Below are 19,591 nucleotides of genomic sequence, written 5' to 3'. Positions count from 1 at the left end.
CCAGCATTTATTAAAACATTACAACATGTACGTAACAACAGGAAAAGGCTGACACTGACGCAACTGCAATGTTAGTCTCTATGTGCTGACTAGTCTAGCTCAATAGTTGGCTTGAATAGGCTTGAAGTTATAAGGATAGAAAATGGTCCTATTTCTGATTATAATTTGTAATAATCAAAGCAGATTACAATTATTTACATTATGCTGCAGTTTGGTGAAAACAACATTTTTCTTTTCTGCTTTCATGAATTGCAGGTCAAAAATGCAAAATATTATGAATTCCTTTATACTTTATTCCTAACCATCAAATCATTCAAACTCTTTAATTTCCATTAATTTAAAAATAAAATGAACCCCTTTTAAAGCTGTATTTAAAAAAAAATAAAAAAAATAAAAAAAAAATTTGTCCATTTGGAAAATGGAAGCACTGCGAACATTGTTAGCAAACAGGTGCTGAGGATACAGAGCAACCTAATGAATGTAAGTCCACTTTTCATTCTGTTTTACCTCTGTTTTGGTCTCCATCAACTCCTTGAAGAAATTTCTGCCTCTTAGCTACTAAATGCTCCACTATGTTTACCAGCTGATGGCTGACTGTCTGTCTCCTGAACAGGTGGTGTACAGTGGGGTTTGAAATCTTGTGAGTGAGTGTGAGTTGGGTGGATCTATACTGTACTTGGGTTGATGGGTGCACAGATTCGCATGTATTCCTGTACAGTCTCTGCACAAGACAGACAAAGAAGTCTGCATACTTCATTGTGCTGCAGCCTGGCAACCTGGAGGTCAGAAACAAACTATTTGTTTAAGCATAAGGCCTTATGGCTTACCAAGGACACAAGTCAAAATCCCTAAAAAGACATGGAGCTCTGTGTGATGTAGTTACGCAATACACAGTCTGGCAGAGGGAGGAAAGGTTATGGAGCTACTCCATCTAGAGGATGCCACAAAGAAAGTTTGCCTGGTGGACACATGAACACAAGTTGCCCCTCATATGGATCGTCAATCTGGGTAAAAGCAGGAGGGTGTGTGTGTGTGTGTGTGTGTGTGTGTGTGTGTGTGTGTGTGTGTGTGTGTGTGTGTGTGTGTGTGTGTGTGTGTGTGTGTGTGTGTGTGTGAAACCCAAGAGAGAACAGAGCAGGAAAGTCGCCAACCTCACATTTAAATTTACTTCATGGCAAAGATGTACATCATCTCTTGGATTGGTTAGTTTGTGCCCTCATTTCCATTTCTGTTTGGAGAAGATTTTATGATTCTCACAAACAAGTTAAAAGTATGTAGACACCCATGTCCACATACTTATGTCTACCTTTTGTCTAGGTCTGGTTTTCCTGATTTTTGATAGGTCCCTTAGTTCAAATGTATGTTCAAAGTAAAATAAATCTTGACACTACATCAAGTAGGTTGTTACAGTAGCACATTGGCATGTTCAACAGTCTCATGTGGGTGCAATGTTCATGTATCCACACATTTTGTACTGAACACAGGGTGGAAATTGCAAAAACATTAAATGATAAAAAATAGGCTGAACTGATACACTTATGCTACCCTTGAACTATAACTTGTTTTTTAAGATAACATTATAATTTTAAAACAGTATAAGAGTCCATAACCATATAGCTCTGTGCAGCCATAGAGCAATTGATGATTTATAATGGTTAATTAACAAGAACGTCTTTTGTAATATGTCAAAGGTTTATTTTGTGCACGCAACAGCATGTTAGAGGTCCATCCTTGATTACCAGTTTTTCCCTAAAAAGAGTTGATTAGACAGGCACTGGATGACTTTGTACTCTTCTACTTTTCGAAACTTCACATTGGACTGCTGGGAGGAGAGTGTTAAGTTCGAAGGAATTTCTCCAAGGGAGAACAGCTGTTGTTACCAGGTGGGCCACTTTGCAGTTCTGGGGTGGCTTTCTCAGCATGTGTCCATGGAAAACTTGTGGCCAAAGCTGTGGACTGGAAGAATAGTTTCACAGCAGGACTACACTGTTACTTTTAAGAAAAGCACATTTATAAGAAAGGAACTAAAAGTTGTTCACACTAAAAACTTAACACTTTATTGTCTCTTCTGAAAACTGGCCAAGCATTAAAGGCTGCACTTCTCAAACTTCATAAGCAGTCTCTTTAACAAAAGGTGCTGTCATCATAATATGTAAGCGATAACTTCAAAACAATGTGCTGAGAACACAAATGTTTCTTCTGTGATTCTAACAACCTTAATCCTATCCTTTCAGATATATTCATACTTTTCATACAATCCATAGTCACACTGTACCCTGCTTTACCTTCTCATAATAACATAAATATAGCAGTCTTATCACTTGCATCATCACACTTAAAACATGCAAACTGCTGTTTAACCACAACCATTCAGCTCTGCTTATGTCAGCCTCGCATACTGGACCCCATCAGTCCAACCTTCATTAAAAAGATTCATGTTGCACTGTCTAATACAGTGACTGTTCATGTTCACCTCTGATCACAGGTCAGCACGCTGTACCCATGTCCCTATATGCCAAAGCTGATCACCCTAACAGACCCTGTACTCTAAACAGCTGCCATTGTAACATTTTCATCAGCACTATTGGTGGTGACCGCCGCGCCTGTTGAGGTCCCATTGATGGGTGTGTGTGGTGTGACTTTTGCCTGTCGGTGCTCCTTGCTGTGGGTGCAGCTGCGGGCACAGACGTGGCAGGAGGCACAGGCCGAGTTGCAGCAGGGTAAGAAGCGACAGATGCTGACACGCCACAGGAACCAGCCAGGTGACCAGCAGCACCAGCAGAGCACCATGCTACCTGCCACCACACCCAGGAGGATGTAGAGAACCAACAGGGACAGGGAGACTGGGGAGTCTGGGTATAAGAGGGGAAAAATACAATCCTCTTTATTCACATGGCAGCCATATATAACTTTGGTTATAATACAGGTGGAAAACACTTACTGTGTAAAGAACAGTACAGACTTTTCCCACATGTAAGCGGATTCATCAAGCTACTTCTGAAGTTTTTGAGTTCATTAGTTTGTACACGACCACACAAGCTGCAAAATATTGGGGAAGGCTCACACACCATTCACTACTGAAATGGCTGTTGTATCTGCCAGGGATCAAATCTTGGCGGGACCTCTCCTCCTCTGTGTTTGCCTTACTTTGGCTCCTTCTCTGCTCTGCCTTCCTACTGTTTAAATAAGAGAACTCGCTTCGTCCCTTCTCACGTCTTACAACACCATTCTCTAAAGAGCAACAGCGGCACTGGCCTGAGCCTTAGCAGGGGTGCTCACCACTTTCAAATGAAAGGATGTTCTGATAATGGAAATCAGAAACTTATACAAGCTCATTAATCACTGATCTCCTGCAAATAGTCCCCCCAAAATACATTTGCAGAAACTACACTTAGATTTACATAAAGATTTATGTAGTGATCAATCGGCATAGGGAAGTCAGGACGTATTCAGAGATGGTCTAACACATTGTTGGTTTTGGTTGCAGGAACAAAAATGTCACATCACAGCCCTATCCCAAAGCAAACATGCCTGTCTAACAAGGCAGTGCCAGAGTGAAACATATTCCTGCATCCTAAATCGTGCTGGAGGTTTGGTGATGTAGTTACAAATGCATGTTACACAACACAACTAATACAGTATGACAGCATCATCCATTCTGGGTTGTGTAGCTCTCTCTGGTTCTCCCCTCAAAGGTCATATGACAACTACAGTAGCTATGGACAGAGAGTCTCTAAACATAAATAATTCAGCATTTTGGGAAATACAACTTGCTCTCTTACCAAGAGTCAGAAAAGAACATGAATATCAATTCATGTCACATCAAAACTGTCTAATTATCTTGACACAGATATTGTACATAGCATGTAGAGGTTTGCTGAAACAGTCCTTTAAGCTACAGTACTGACTGTGCAATAAAGTAACCCTAGATATGAATATGCCTGGAGCCTTCCAACTGTTTAGACTTCCAATATTTACACTCACACACATACTTTACATTTTACACAAATTCAACCACAGCCATCAATGAATGAAGCAGTGTGTATGTTCATCCAGCCTGTGGCCTAACCCTTCCTGTGGGTAGACCAGGGTGCATTGAAATGTATCTCAGCTAAAAAACAGCTGGCAATTTGCACAGCAGGCGAATGTGACTCTCTTTCTCCAACTGTCAGCTGAACAGTCAGAACGGAAGAAAAGCTGTTTTTCGTAGGCCAGACTTGGCCAGGTCTTAAAAGCACTGACAAGCTGACAGGCTGGCCCAGACAGTTTCTATTTGCACCTCTGACGCTGGAATAGAGACAGATCACTCAAAAGACTGCTCTCCGCCATGAGAATCCATCACCATTTATTGGTTTACGAGTCTTTAGGTGAAATTAACAACTCAATGGTCACTGCCATTAGTTTCATGGCCAGTCATCAGGACGCTTTGCATTCAAATGGGCACTTAATTTATTTATCAAGCAACCAACTGCAGGACATAAGCATTAAGTATTACACATCGATTGATTTGTGCCACTGGAGAGTGTTTCTACCAGCTGAATTATTAAATATCTATTATTTACACAATGCTCCCTCACCTGTTACTGACTCGTGACTGGGAGCGCTGTCTGGCATGCCACAGTTCATATGCGAAGGAATCGGCACTGTGGGTGGATTCAAAAAAGGTGAGGGTGGGGTTGCTATTGCCGGTGGAGGTTCAGGAAGCAAAAGCTGACCTGCTGATGAAGGACAAATTTGGGTCAAACTTGGTTAACTGTGAGATTTCGAACATGCTGTAATAAAATCAGGGAAATTTTCGCGTGTCACCTCATCACCTAACTGACCTTTGCAACCTGTGGTCAGGTTTTCCTCCAAGTCACTCCCATCCCCACAGTTGTCAATGCCTTTATCGTCACACACTAGACCGAGAGGGATACACTTCCCATTCCTGCAGGTGAAATAAGGCTCATTGCTGCACTCTGATTGGTTAAAACCTGAAAAGGAAGATAACAATTGAGGGATTAGGAGAAGACAGAAAGGACCTGAGTCGGCTATGAAAACTACAGTTTGAGTGGAGTCTCTTTGACTGAGATTGAGAAAAGCATCAACAGGAATTTTGCATCACTCACCCACACGTGCACTAATGCACTTGGTGAATAGCACAAAAAGTCATCAAAACATTTGTAATCTCTGATGCTACGTACACAGGCTGCTTAACATAAGAGCTGTTATATCTATATTAATTGACACATTTGCTGTTTGTCTTTGTTGTGGCTTTTATTCCCAGCGCTCATCAATGCAACACTGTTCAACAGAAAGCTCTAAAATTACAGATCTCCAAACACCACGCAGTCCACGAACAAACCATGAGTCATATTTTGAAGTTGTGCCACTAGTGCTGTGTAGTCCAGATGCTGTTTGTTTTGTGAACTACATGCTGTGAACTTTGTGCTGAAGTACCATATAACCATAAGGTAACATTCAGTGTGTGAGGCATTACCCAGATTAAGTAAGTTTAAAGTATCTGCAAGTATATTTTCATAGTATACTGAAATTAAGTGAATCCAGTAGAACGCACGGGAACGATACTATTGTATACTTACTATATTATAAAATAGTGGACAGTTATGTAGAGAAGGAAACACTCGTTTTGACAGAAAATGCCTTCAGTGAATTACAGCTACTTGTAGCTGCGCAGTTGATTTGCACAGTTTACATAGTTTTATGAATGACATCGTATGTACAGTTCTGCTGTGCCTTTATGGTAATAAATAATTTAAGTTGAAGTGCTGTAATAGTTAAATCATTGCACGTCTTGGCAAAATTTAATCATCACCTGAACCTCGTACTGAGTATAGGGTTGAGTGTGAAAAAGGATAAGTGGATGTTCAAGTTTTTGGGTATGACAGAAATAACTTCTCTCTAAACAAAGAGATACTACAACAGTTGACTCCTTATTAATTAGTGTTTGATGGACAAGTCTTTAAAGCTTTGCACCTTCATGTAGGTTTAACCAAAAAAAAGAAAAGAAAAAAATTCTTCACCACCAACTGCACACACGCTGTTACCAGACATTAATCAAGCACTCCTTGATGTAAATTAGTTATCTATTTTAAGGCTAATGTCTATTTGTATTCAGTAAATATGGAATTAGAAAACACGTATTTGATATTTAATATTAATTGGCAAACATAAAACAAACGTAACAGTTTTAATAACCATTATACATTTCTGTTTATGTGTACATATCTGATCAAAGCGTGGGATGGAAGGACATTACCCAATCTGAAGGAGGTGAAGTCCCCCACAAAGTCAACTCTAGGCTGAGTCCCCCGAGTCACCAGCCTCAGGGTCAGGTAATTTCCTGTGGACAGCACTGGCCGGGGTGGGCTCTTCCCACAAAGAGGAGGCCCGAGGGGTGGCGAGCTCCTGTCCTGTCCATCATAGAACTGAACGTATGAGCCGGCATGACATGGGTCCCCTGAGCTTTCACCAGAAGTGGGCTCCAGTCTGGGGTTGAGAGGTGCTGAGCCACGAGGAGACTCTGGAAAGATAGGGGCCGGACTTAGAGGGGCCACTCGTAGCAAACTGTAGACCAGGAAGAAGCGGAAGTGGAACTGGACTTTGTCTTTAGGGGAGCTGGCCTGCATGGTGAGGTGACAGTCGGTCCCCATGGTCACAAAGTAGTACTTCTTGGATTCCTGGTGTGAGTTCACAATCATGCCATCACCCCGGATTGTCTGGCCACAGAAGTCCACTACATTGACTGGCAAGGAAAAGATACATGAGACAGAGTCCCCAGAGACAAATTGACACGTGGAGAATTTCTGGAAAGAACTCCAACCAGATGACTGTGTACATTTGGCTGTTTTTCTTACAGTGTTGGATTACTGATCACAAAGGGGACACTGTATCTTTATTCTCTGCAAAGTACAGAACCCTGTTTTCCAGATACTTTGACATTTCAGTAACAATCAAGAGAAAACAGTGTCTAATCAGTCAAGATAACACTGAAATGAATAGATAAAGATAGATAAATCATTATCTCAGGAGGGCCAGTATAGCAAGTGCAAAATCTGAATCTGCAATATTTTTAGTAACCATGACCTGTTAATGAGTGGGGAAAACAGTAATATTTACATGTCATTTAATGTACCTATGCAAGGTAATGACATGTCGGACACAGGCAGCAAAGACAAATACAATCTTACTTGTTGGTACTTCCTCTGCACTAACATTTAGTCAATGGCTTGATGCCTTGGTCTGCAGGAAATGATGCTTGCATCCGCTGCCCTGCGTTCTGTCATTTACAGTAATCTTACTGAACATACTGGAAAGTCTCCTCCAATTATATCTTTGTTGAACAGGGAGTCACAGGATTTGAGAGCCTGATGGGAAATGGCTGAATGTAACATTTAAAACCCCAGAACTCATTAATTATGAAATTGTTTATATAGTATATGTGACACCCTACAAAAGATTTTATATGAAATTACAACCCATCCACACTTATCATCTATGAACTGTCATTTTTACTCTACAAGAATGTGTCTTTGCACATTAAAATCCTGAATTTCTCACTGAGTGCAACTGCTTTGGATTAAAAAAGTATCAAGCATAGTAAATCTTGATTGCAAGCCTGAATAATGTTGAATCGTCCACGGTTAGGTATCGCATGATCTCTTGAGCAACGTAAGTTTTCTATACCACAGAGCATGGACTGTAGTTTGGTTTAAATGTACACTTTCTTTCTTGGCCTTGTTATGCTTGTTGGTATTGGCTCTTGTGTTTGTTATGCTGTTTAATTAGATTCAGTTATTAATGTTAAAGGATAGGTTCACTCTTTTTGACACCTTTGAGGAGGTGGTGGACAGGAGGACACCGGACAGACTGTTATCCATCATGGATAACCCTGAACATCCTCTTCACCACCTCGTGGACAGACAGCAGAGCTCCTTCTCCAGTAGACTGCTCTAGCTCTGCTGTCACAAGGACCGCTTCAGGAAATCATTCCTGCCACGAGCATCACACTGTACAACAGCAACTCAAACAGTTCATCCACCAACCTCACGAACACCAATATGTTACATATCATCTGCACTACTGGAATATTGCACAATATTTTTTTTGTTATACATTTATCTGCTCTGGCTCTCTCTCTCTCTCTCTCTTAAGAACTGCTGTTAATACTTGTTTATATACTAAGTTACGTTGTATTTTTCTTATATTATCGTAATATTATATAATGTGTATTATATAATACACATTATATAACTATATATTTAGTTATACTTCGTTATATTTTTTGAGAACATTCTTTTTCTCTTAGTTTTATTCTCATCCTCATTCTTCTTTGTTTGATATATTTTGTTGTTTAACCTGCTGCTGCAACAAAAGAATTTCCAAAATTGGGATCAATGAAGTAAAAGTCTGTCCTCTGTCTGTCTTCAAACAACAGTGAGGATGCCTGAATACACACCGAAACAGCTCTAACTTTCTGGAATCATTTTTCCTGTTTTGGCTATTTAATAAGGTATTCTTTATGTGCAGCTAATATGAGGCTTCAGCAGTCTGAGTTAGATAAAAGCAGAATTTTAATAATCTAGAAATGTAATAGTAGAAGTCAAGAATTCTGAATGAAAAGCTAGTCCAGTTGTCTTTGACATCCACATATACCATGACTCAATGACTGAGCTTCATCACAGCATTCTGAATGTGTGGTTAATGACAGCGACTACATTAAAAATTCCAGTGATGCTACAGAAAAGAGTTACTTCGTACTCAACACATTTTAGATGTAGAAACTTACACACATCAAACCTGGTAAACCTGATCATTTGAGAAGCAGCTCACTGCTCATGTACGGGCAGTACTGGGTCAGATGAGCAGGCAGAACCGGCTCTAGCAGCCCCCACCTACCCAACCGCCACCCCCTGCCTCTGGGCTGCAGGCCAAATAATGAGAAAATTTACGACCACCCCTGGAGTTTATTAGCTCTGTTTCCCTGGGAGACAACTAGATCCTCCTGCACTGACCTCCAGGAATGTCCCAAAGCCCAGGAGCCCCTGTTGGTGGGAAACAGCTCGTCCCCTCTGCACCACATTAGTAAATACAAAGCCTTAGGGGACATTGTCGAAAACATGGGTGACCAGAGGACACGAGTGCCCAGTAAAGATTTTTGCAGGCTGAAAATTAAAATCTTTTCAAACACTGTCATTGTAAATGGAGTGTGTTTCAGAGAGCAGATCCAGAGGGCAGGTGAGGCCAAGGTGACACACTGTAGCTAGAGATGTCTCTGAGACCGAACTGTGTGGAAAAGGGCAGCAGCCTCATTGTCCATCCATGTGTTATCCTATCACTGGTGACTCACCACAGGCTTCTGTTTCATCACCTCACATCTGAATTTCTATAATCTCACTGTGTATGATGCCTTATTAGTCTAACCATTTAGACTGAACTTTATGCTTTAGTATAATATTCACTCATTGATCAAATCCTTTGATTACTTCAACATCATTTAAAACTATAACCATTGATATATAATAATGATAATGAAGTTTGAATTTGCTTTTATTAAGCAAATAAACACAGAGTTCATTTCAGGAGAGGTTTAAAGGAGTCTACCATTGGTTTCGCATGTTTCAGCTCCTTTACTACCAATCACTGACATGCATCACAGCTGTCCATTTTACAACCATGCTGCTGTGTTTTACAAACTCACATGTATATCGTCTACAGTTCCAAGAGTCCTTTGGTTTCATTGAATTTGTTTGATATGAATGCATAAGAACATATTCTTGAAACATGCTTGAGTCGTGTGATCCATCATAGTGAACACCAAGTCTGTATTCAGTGTAACATTAATGCAGACTTCATGTGATGGATTACACTACTAACACAAAGAATGGAAACCAGTGGCTGTATAGAACTACAGAAAAATACTTCAAAGAGTCTGTGCACTCAAAACAGTCAGCAAAAATGTGAAGTATACATGATTTCTGGTGAACGCACTAGTATGGTCTTTGAAACAAAAGAGGGCAGCAGCAACACCTCAGCATGTTACACCATAACGTGTGTGATTTGGAGAATAAAACTGTTAACAAGTGTTTTATAATGTATTTTACATCACATTTTATAGCAACTGCTGCCATTTTTTGTTTTAGTTTTCCTCATCACAACTGTGCAAATTCTGCATTGACTACAATAAAGGGGAGGGTCATGCAATATTGCAGTAATTATCATATTGCAGTATCCAAATATTCACTGAAGTACTCAATATGAAATGGCAGAAAGTTAAACTCATATCCTTCCCAATGTAGGGAACGTATTTTGGGTTTTACAAGAATAATATGACTTTTTACCAATTCACTACAAAGTATGTACACGCTGACAGCTTCAGATAAAATCCAGGCTGACTTATTGTTTCAGATAATATACGATTAGACTTTTAGTCAACAAACAGAAGCAGCAGTAACGGTAGCACTTACTACCGTTACTGTTTTTCTAATACTACAGTCTCCTATCCAAAAAATCTGGGACGCTGTGTAAAACATAAAACAGAGTGTGGTCATTTGATAATTATTTTTGACGTCTACTCAATTGAAAACCGTACAAAGACAATATATTTAATGCTTGACCTCATCAAATTAATTGATTTTTGTAAATATATGCTTATTCTTAACTTGATCCACGTTTCACACAAGTTGGGACAGAAGCAACTAAAGTCTGGGAAAGTAGTGGAACGCTCCAAAAACACCTGTTTGGAACACTCCAGAGGTAAACATGTTCATTGTAACAGGTGATAGCATCATACCTGGGTATGAAAGGAGCATCCTGGAAAGGCTAAACCGTTCACAAGCAAAGATGGAGTGAGGTTTACCTCTCTGTGAACACACGATGGTACAAAGGAGATGACTACAGGACTCAGGAACACTGTTGTCAATAAACAGTGTGCGTGCATTTGATTCCATTCTGTTCTTATGTAGGTTTTACACAGCGTCCCAACTCATGCAGAATCGTGGCTGAACTCTGTGCCGCTTTTGTCTGGCTCTGAAACACGATTTCACCACGATCCAAACGTCATCAATCAGTGGGTGAGAAGCGCTCCGTTCGATGTGTCCGGTGCTTCATGTCTTACCTGTCTCAATGGCCGAGCAGTGCACAGTGAAGAAGACGAGCAGGAGGAGCAGCCTGAGCAGACGCTGCCAGCAGCTCTCCACCTCCAACTCCATCATCCAGGCTGAGAGAGGAAGACTCCTGTCCAATCAGCTCACATCAGTGATTCTGACATCCCATCAATATGTCATATCTGGTCACTGAAGAAGAGAAGGCTTCAGCTGGAAGTGTATGAGAGCTCAGGACGGGAGGGATCCGGCCGTGAGAGGAGGCAGCCGCTCTGCTCTTCATCATCAGCACTGGGCTTTTTATTCCGCTCGAACCTCCTCTCGGGCCCGTCCTGTCATCTCCATGACAACAGCCAACCAATCAGCAGTCAAGTCAGGCAGGAAAAGACTCCGGCTTGAAACCAAACTTTCCCCTCCTGATGTGAACTTCTCTAGCTTCACCACATGCAGTCAACTTCCGCGAGCTCTGCTGCTTCTTCCTTTGGGTCTGCTGCTCTTTAAAAAGGCTCCACGGGAAACACAATCAAAGCTCAAACTAAGCTTGTTTACTGCGTCTCAAGTGATCATTTCAAATCTTTGCCTTCTTTATCAGTCTGTTAAAACAGAAACAGAAAAGTAGCAAACCTCTCTCAACATCAGAAATCATTGAGATGACTTAGCTCCTTCCCCGGAGTCTCTGTGCTTTGTCGTCTTGCAGGTTACACAGTGGCTGAATCTGGATTGTGGATTGCAGCTGCGTCTCCCGCCTTGGCCCTGCCTGACATCCACTGCAACTGCTACTGCTGTTATTACATCCACTGTCACTGTTACTGTGACTGCATGTCTGTCTCTCTGTCTCTCTGTCTCTCTCTCTCTGACTGCATTTCTGTCTGTCTGTCTGTCTGTCTGTCTGTCTGTCTGTCTGTCTGTCTGTCTGTGTCTGTCTCACTCTCCCTCTCCCTCTCTTGCTCTTCCTCTCTCACCCAACCGGTCGAGGCAGATGGCCGCCCACCCAGAGTCTGGTTCTGCTCGAGGTTTCTGCCTGTTAAAAGGAAGTTTTTCCTCGCCACTGTTGCCAAGTGCTTGCTCATGAGGGAATTGTTGGTTCTCTGTAGATAAAAGAGCTTGGTCTGTACCAGCTCTATATGGAAAGTGTCCTGAGACAACTTCTGTCCTGATTTGGCGCTATACAAATAAAATTGAATTGAATTGAATTGTGGTGCAGGAGTGACAGCAGATTCCAATCTCAGGTGACCTTTTGCTTCATACGAACAGTCTGTCTTTAACTGATCTCCAGCCTCATTGTAACACACATTTACACAAAAGTGACACATTTGTGATGTGATATTGATCCCTCTAAGTTACCTTGTCATGTCATTCGCTTATTGTTTTGGTCTTTTTATGGGATTTGTTGACAATCAGAAAAACATAGATTATTAGCAGGTATTATTATTCAGTTATTACCATTGAACTCAATCTGGTTTGCTATTTTAAAAACTAAAATCTTTGTACTTGTGAGACTGCAGCTGGCTTTGTGGTCAGATCTGGAGGGAAACTAGAAACAACTCAGGTCATCAACAGGTGACCGAAACACTAATGGAAACACATTTCTGTTTAAAATAATCTTTGAATTTAAGTCTTGAATTTGAATTGATGCACTGGTGATAAGAGGGAGTGAGTGTTCAGACAAGGACGACCAGCTCATATCTGACCATCTGTCTTCCTCTGCGTCTTTAGAAAAAGAAGAATGATGCCCCACATACAAAGACAGGGGTTAGTGTGTCATTTTTATTAATAAGTCAACGTCCTAGAGAGAATGGAAGACTGTGTCTGCTCTGGAAAGGTCAGGAATAATGACAGAAGATGTGCGGAATGACAGAATGATAGAAAAGTTAGTGCAGTCAGGCTGAAAGCCTCTAAATGCGCTCTCTAAGCTTGAAAAGTTGAATCTATTAAGTGAAGAGGTTCTCATTAGTCACTCATGAGATTTGGATTTTAGCTGCATGCCATTGTTTACTCTTTGCCTGAATCTGCTCTTTCAAAAGTTCACAATGATTTGTTACTTGCAGCAGTCAGTGGGGACTATGTTGTTTTAAAACTTTTAGACCTTAGAGCAGCACTTGCTATGTTTGATCATAAGCTGCTTATCACCAGACTTAAGATAAGACTTTACTTTATTAATCACAACATCACATGCACATGCCATGCATCATTGAAATTATTTCTTCTGCATTTAACCCATCCTGGTAAGTCCTTCCTCCGCGGCAGACCAAGAGTGGTGGGCTGCCAGCCGACGGTGGCACCCAGGGACCCAGTTTCTTCTTGTCTCCATTGGTCAGGTGGTGATCTTCATGTTTTTCATGTTTTTTTTTTTTTATATAGAGGATACCCCAGGTAAACACGGGGAGAACATGCAAACTCCACACAGAAAGGCCCTTTCCTAAAGGGCAGCAGGCACCAAAGGCATGATGGAGGACACACCCCCAGCGCCCCAGGTGGGAATCGTACCCAGAACCTTCTAGCTGTGAGGTGACAGTGTTACCACTGCTCCACCGTGCCACCGAACAATGGGTTGGGATCCAAGAAACAGCCCTAAACTGGTTTAAGTTATACCTGGCATAAGTAAAGTGAAGAAGTGCTTTGATTACCTCTTGCCTTGACAACTGTAACTTCTTGCACATAGATTGTAAAGCCCTTTGGTCAGCCCATTGTGTTTTAATGGTGCTTTAGAAATATATTTGATTGACTTAACACTCGCTGGCCTTAGATTTGCTGTGTGGTGATTTCATTAAACACATTGATTTAGTAATCTGCCACCAAACTAAAATAATGACAGTCTTCAAACATGATTTTGACAGAGACCCTCTTTACAGCAGTGACCACCTAACAGCCACATAGCTGAGTAGTGGTATTTATTATCAAGCAAACTGTAAATACAACTCATACAAAGCAGTTGACACACAGACAGCGTCCATGTTCTGGGGCATTTGCCCTCTTTTCCTGGTTGGTAAACAAGCTTTGCAGATGATGGTAAAAATCTGTTCAAATTTGTTGACAGTTAACATTATTTGCACATGACTGACATTTCAATGCAACTAAAGCAGTCTCAGTGAACAGCTCTACTTTAAATAGTTCAGTCACATGAAAATAACAATGTTGATCTGACCCTGGGATTTCTACCTCCCCCACAACAATCAAAGAGAATGGAATACAGCATTGGACTTTTAGATCTCGACAATTTAGTGACCTCAATGTGAACACTTTAAACATCTCATCCAGTATCATATAATGATACCGTGTAATGATATAATTGGATAATTTTCTGGTTATTTAGGTGGACACTTTACGTGCAGGTACCCCTACTCCTTTTCTAGTTTAGTGGTTCTCTGCATCCACACCTGGATGAAAACCCTTATTACACCAAGATATTGCTTAGGTGTGAAAACCTGACACAAGGTCTTTCACTGTGGAAGTCAAAGCCCAACAAGAGCAAAGCTGCAGACAGACAGCAAAAGCACCATCCTTTCAAACGAAGATGTTATAGCTTTGAGGGTTCTTCATGACTGCATGACTCACTCAGCTGCTCCTATAATGCTGGGTTCTGCTTCAAAATGCTTTGTATTTCCTGGTATTAATGTGTCCCTGCACAAACACAAGCTCTGTTTGCTGCTTCCCCCTTGTGGTTGAATAGAAAAGTGTCACTGTCATTTACTGTTCTCAATGTCCTGATTTAATTTATTTACTTTACACGTCAATTTCATACATTGCTTAGGAGGCACATTACTAGTGTGTGGAGGCATGGGGAAATACATCTGAAACGGATACAAATCCAATTTTAATACATGATAGCTTCAAGAACTGGAAACATAATCAACTAACAACAAAAAACATAAAAAGCTGTGCAGAATTCCTCATTGATTGAGATGAACAAGAACACTGGGTATTTCACTTTAACTTGAAGTCTTTGCTAAATTTGTGCAGCGCATGATTATAGAATCTTTTGAATTATCCTGATGACATATAAGGACATTTTTCCTCGCCACTGTCACCGAGTGCTTGCTCATGGAAGAATTGTTGGGCCTCTGGAGATTAAGAGCATGCTCCCGACCTGCTCTATATGTTGTTAATACAGGTGGGTTTTTTTTTTCCAACGAAATCATGTTGTGTGTGAAATTGCTTTTCTTACTCAAAATTAGCTTGTATGTGTTTGAGGAATTATCTGACGCCTCCCTAATTGTGAGGTGGGTAAGACTCTTCAGTTGTGTTTCATAAGTTGACTGTACTCCAAATATATCTTATGGAACACTGGCTTACTGCAGCCGCTGTCTGTGCCCCTCACACAGCTACTGGTAGCATCAGCAGGCCTGATCAGCGCCAGTTGGAAACAAGATGTATTCCTCTTCAGTTAGAGTAAACACAACACCACTAGACACTTGTAGCAGAGACACAGAATCTGAGAGTTGCTTCTCATGGCTGGGTAGCTCCGACTCCCAGCTCCACATCATCCATGCTACACTGAGTGGTCCCTGGACCTCGTGTGTCACACACTATGTAGCCACATCTCCTTCAGGTGGTGCCCCCAACTTGTTTATTTCATCCATCAGTTAGCCAAACCTGCCTATCCTTGAGAGTCATTGCTGTGAGTTGGGGTACAACCATTGAGCGCATTGAACAACCTGCAAGTTTTCAGTTTGGCAAAATAACTCACTCCAATATGAAAGTGTGTACATTTTTTAATCTTACGAAAGCCCAGTTTTTAAAACAAACATATTCAAAGATAGAGATTATTTAAAAGATACAGATCAGCTAGAATGAAATCATTTTACATTTCATCAAAGTAAATTAACAAAATATAATTCCATATATGATTAGTGCTGGTGGCGCACAAGAGGTAAACCATGTGTTGTCCAGTGTTTTTGTGGCAAGCTGTGTTATCACTGATCTGTCCAGACCAGTCATCAGCAAGATAAAAAACCACAAACAGGCTCAGGCCTGCTGTCTAAAAATGAACATACAACTGATAATGGTGGAATTTGTTGCTTAATATTTAAAAAAGACAAACAAAGGACATGAAAAGAGAGTAAGAGGGACCAACACTTAAAATCAAGAGAAAAGCTCAAGACAAAGCTACAATGCATAAAGATACAACAGGGTAAAATCCATCTCGGAAGCAGGCCTGCGAGTTATTGTAAAGTTCACCCCCTCAAACATGACTGGCTGGTGTTTGTATTTGTCAGCAGCATTTTCCGTATTGCTATCTGCCAAAAACAAGAGGAAGGACCCACTAAAACATTTAGTGTATTTTACATTATGCAGTATGTTGGTTAAGGCAGGTCATAAGATGATACATTTAAGTACAGACACTCCTTTAAAACACAGTTTACATAAAGATGCACAGGTTAATATGGGTCTGCAGAACTATTTGTACCTTTGATTTGAAGTGGCAATGCCCCTTGTATAGAGGTTTTTAAAAGGTATTCTGGGAAATTAAATATTTATGACTAAAGTAGACAAGGCAGGTTGATGCATTAAGACTTAATGATAAAATGTCATCATAAAATAAAAAAAAACATCAGAAACTGACTGTATCCAAAGGAGAATATCAGATTGAACTTTTTCTTTCATGTCCAAAAATCACTGTGCAGTTCATCTGCCAATCAAACCTGACTTCAACAAAAATGTTTTACCCTTGCTTCCCTTCACCACTATTTGTATTATTCCATCTCACACAAGTATTTTCCCAATCTAGTTTGCCAATACCAAATCAAATGTGACATCCATTTTTTTCTTCTATATAGTACAGTCATTTCAGTAGTGTACAATAACAGGCAAAACTGACAAGTAAAGGCCATTTAATTTCCAGTCTGTCTCCTAAGGTTTATATGCAAAACAAATGACTCGTAAGTCAAAAATCAATATTGTATCAAACAGCAAATAATGCCAAAATTATTTAGATCAAGATTTTTTTTTAATTGACTTATTTTGAGTATTTTGTGGGTTGAAAAGTTTTCTTGCTGTTAAAATCACAAGCATCACCATTACATCATCACATAAACTACCCGTAACTTGAATGAACATGAATTCATCATCTCAATGTCAATCATGTTTTATTTTGATAAGAAAATTACTCCAAATGACATGATCAAACTACTCCATCTTCATCAAACTAATTGAGATGCTTATGCGGTTTCAGCAAGTCCCAAACACTTGTAACATAATGTGGTTAAATGTTACTTCTCATTTTTTAGATGTGAGAGCATCACATCTACTTATCAGAATTTTCTCATAATCACATGCAAAGACCGATTTATGTTGTGTATGTATGTATGTATGTATGTATGTATGTAACACAAAATTACAAGTGACAGAGAATGCATCAGTTCTGTGAGAGCAGATGAGTGAGTAGTGCAATGTGCCTTGAGTGTATGTCTTTACAGCAGCTCCACTGTTTAAAAGGACATCAATCCAAAAGGTCAAAAAACCCTGCTAGCTTCTAGAACACGCAGTGTGGCGCATTACCAGCTACCAGCGACTGTCCACAGATACCTGTATGTCTCCACAGCTGATGACTAACTGAGCCATGTTCACTGCAGCTTTCTACATTTCAGGATACCAAGGCCATAATCTTTCATAATGTAATCCACCAGCACAAAGGAACACTTCTGTCCTGTTGAATCTTGCCAAAACAGAAGATATTAATACATTTGGCAGTTTAAAACAGATAAATGGACATAGAAAAGGAAAATCTGTCTTTCCCACCTTCCCTTTGTGTCAAGAGAATACTGCAAAGTCACTATTTTCTTATCTTTCTAGAAAGTTAAAACTGCAGTGAGGAACTTTTGTCTCCCCCTTCTAGCAGTAAAACTACACAGACTCTGTCCACATGCTTATGATGCCAAAGGCTCCACCATCCCACTCTGCTGCTGAGGTTGCTCACCCCTCAGCTCTGCATGTAAAAATACTACAGGTGTGCCAGTGTGGGAATGTCACCGCACTCTCTATACTATGAAAACACAGAGCGATACCTGGCTGTGACAGGCTTATTCAGACTTTTGTGAACTCATTTGGCAAAGGCTTGAACATAATGGAAATCAATTTATACATTAAAAGTCCCATGCTCCTACTTCATTTAGGCCGAATTCTCCAGGTCCCCAGGCCTCAAAAAAGTTAAAAGAAAGTCAATTTGAGATTAAATGGACTTTGGATGGATGAATTGCTCAGAGCTCAGGGACACACACAACTTGTGATGAAGAGTGCAAAGACTTTAGACTTTAGAATAAAAAGTGGACAATGCTTCACTTTAAAGGGTCACAATCCAAAATGCTTAGGGACCAGCAGAATTTATCAAAAGACCTGATGATAAAAAAGGAGTGTACAGAGCCCCAGAGTGTCCAATATTAAATAAATAAATAAATACTTTGCAAAACAGTCATATGCATAGTATATACACATAAATGAAACTACAATTGCTGAAATCATTAATGAAATTATTAAAACTCAGTTCCAGTCCTTGATTATGATTGTTGTAATATATTCTATATAAACACACCTGTAACTGCGTTACAAGTGTGCCAAAAAAACCTTTCAAAATGCCAGAGTTTGATGTCAAGTTTGTTTTAGTGGGTGGGTTTGCCAGTAATATAATATTTGTTGCAGTGTAGCTTGATTACTCTGTAACAAAAATGATATTGCTAGCAAGAAAATCCTTTAGTGGACTCTGCCCTTAACACCTTTTATTTCTGAGGTCACTCCAGCCAACAGGAGGTAGCCAACACTGCTCACACCGGGTCCTCATTGTGGTGCTGAGTAATAATCTAAAATCAGCCCTGCTGGACAAGAAGGTAGCACGAGCAGTCTTTTTAAGACAAGACATACAAGCATGTTGGTATTGTTGTTGCTCTGGCTAGCAGGAGATAAGTGGCTCAATTTGGTAGCAGTTGTTGAGTTTGCTGTCCTAAGAGCAAGGAGAAACATTATTTGCTAAAAAGTAAGTGATTGTTGACAACACAACTGTCACGGAAAATGGCATTATGAACTAAAAGCTGGCTTTTGAGAAACGACATTATGAAATAAAAATGAAAGAAAATTTTCAAAATCATTTATTATGAAAGTGAATGGGGTGTCCCAGTGGCTCACCTGGTGGAGTGAGTACCTGGCCTGGGTTATTCTCTGCATGTCATCCCTCTCTTCCCTGCCTTTCCTGTCTCTTTCCAGCTGTCATTATCTAAACAATAAAGCAGAAATGTCCCCCTTGCCTCCCAAAATATCTTTAAAAAATGAATGATGAAATTTCATTATAATGAGTTGAGTTTCAATAATTTAAAAAACTGTTGGTTCATTTATATATTTAAATAATTTGGTCATATGAAAATTTCTTTCATTATGCCTTTTTATGTATTTAACAATGAACACTGGGGTCCCATAGAGTGTGCTTTATGGGCCAGTGGAATCAGAAATCAGAAAACAGAAACATACTTATGGCTTCATTGACTTTGTTTCTTTTCCCAAAC

The 19,591-nt window shown here is 40.2% G+C and overlaps 1 protein-coding gene across 3 annotated transcripts; it reads right to left on the bottom strand.

Moving 5' to 3' along the window:
• On the bottom strand, positions 1 to 11,376 carry ldlrad2 (low density lipoprotein receptor class A domain containing 2). Of its 3 annotated transcripts, none has more exons than XM_070959218.1 (5): positions 11,117 to 11,376; positions 6,260 to 6,745; positions 4,824 to 4,973; positions 4,578 to 4,718; positions 1 to 2,852 (listed from the first exon to the last, which is right to left on the bottom strand). In XM_070959218.1, exons 1-5 carry the CDS (start codon positions 11,211 to 11,213, stop codon positions 2,548 to 2,550), a joined length of 1,179 nt encoding a protein of 392 aa, XP_070815319.1. In that variant the 5' UTR covers positions 11,214 to 11,376; the 3' UTR covers positions 1 to 2,547. The 3 variants fall into 3 exon arrangements, with proteins under 3 accessions (XP_070815319.1, XP_070815321.1, XP_070815320.1); XM_070959219.1 differs by having other exon boundaries at positions 2,043 to 2,852; positions 4,578 to 4,715; positions 11,117 to 11,345; XM_070959220.1 differs by lacking the exon at positions 11,117 to 11,376 and having other exon boundaries at positions 1,678 to 2,852; positions 6,260 to 6,829.
• Positions 11,377 to 19,591: the final 8,215 nt, after the last annotated feature.

Source organism: Chaetodon trifascialis, chromosome 3 (assembly GCF_039877785.1).
Source record: "Chaetodon trifascialis isolate fChaTrf1 chromosome 3, fChaTrf1.hap1, whole genome shotgun sequence".
Lineage (NCBI taxonomy): Eukaryota > Metazoa > Chordata > Actinopteri > Chaetodontiformes > Chaetodontidae > Chaetodon > Chaetodon trifascialis.
Note: the sequence above shows the minus strand (reverse complement) of the source record. Positions and strands in the feature narration are given on the sequence as shown.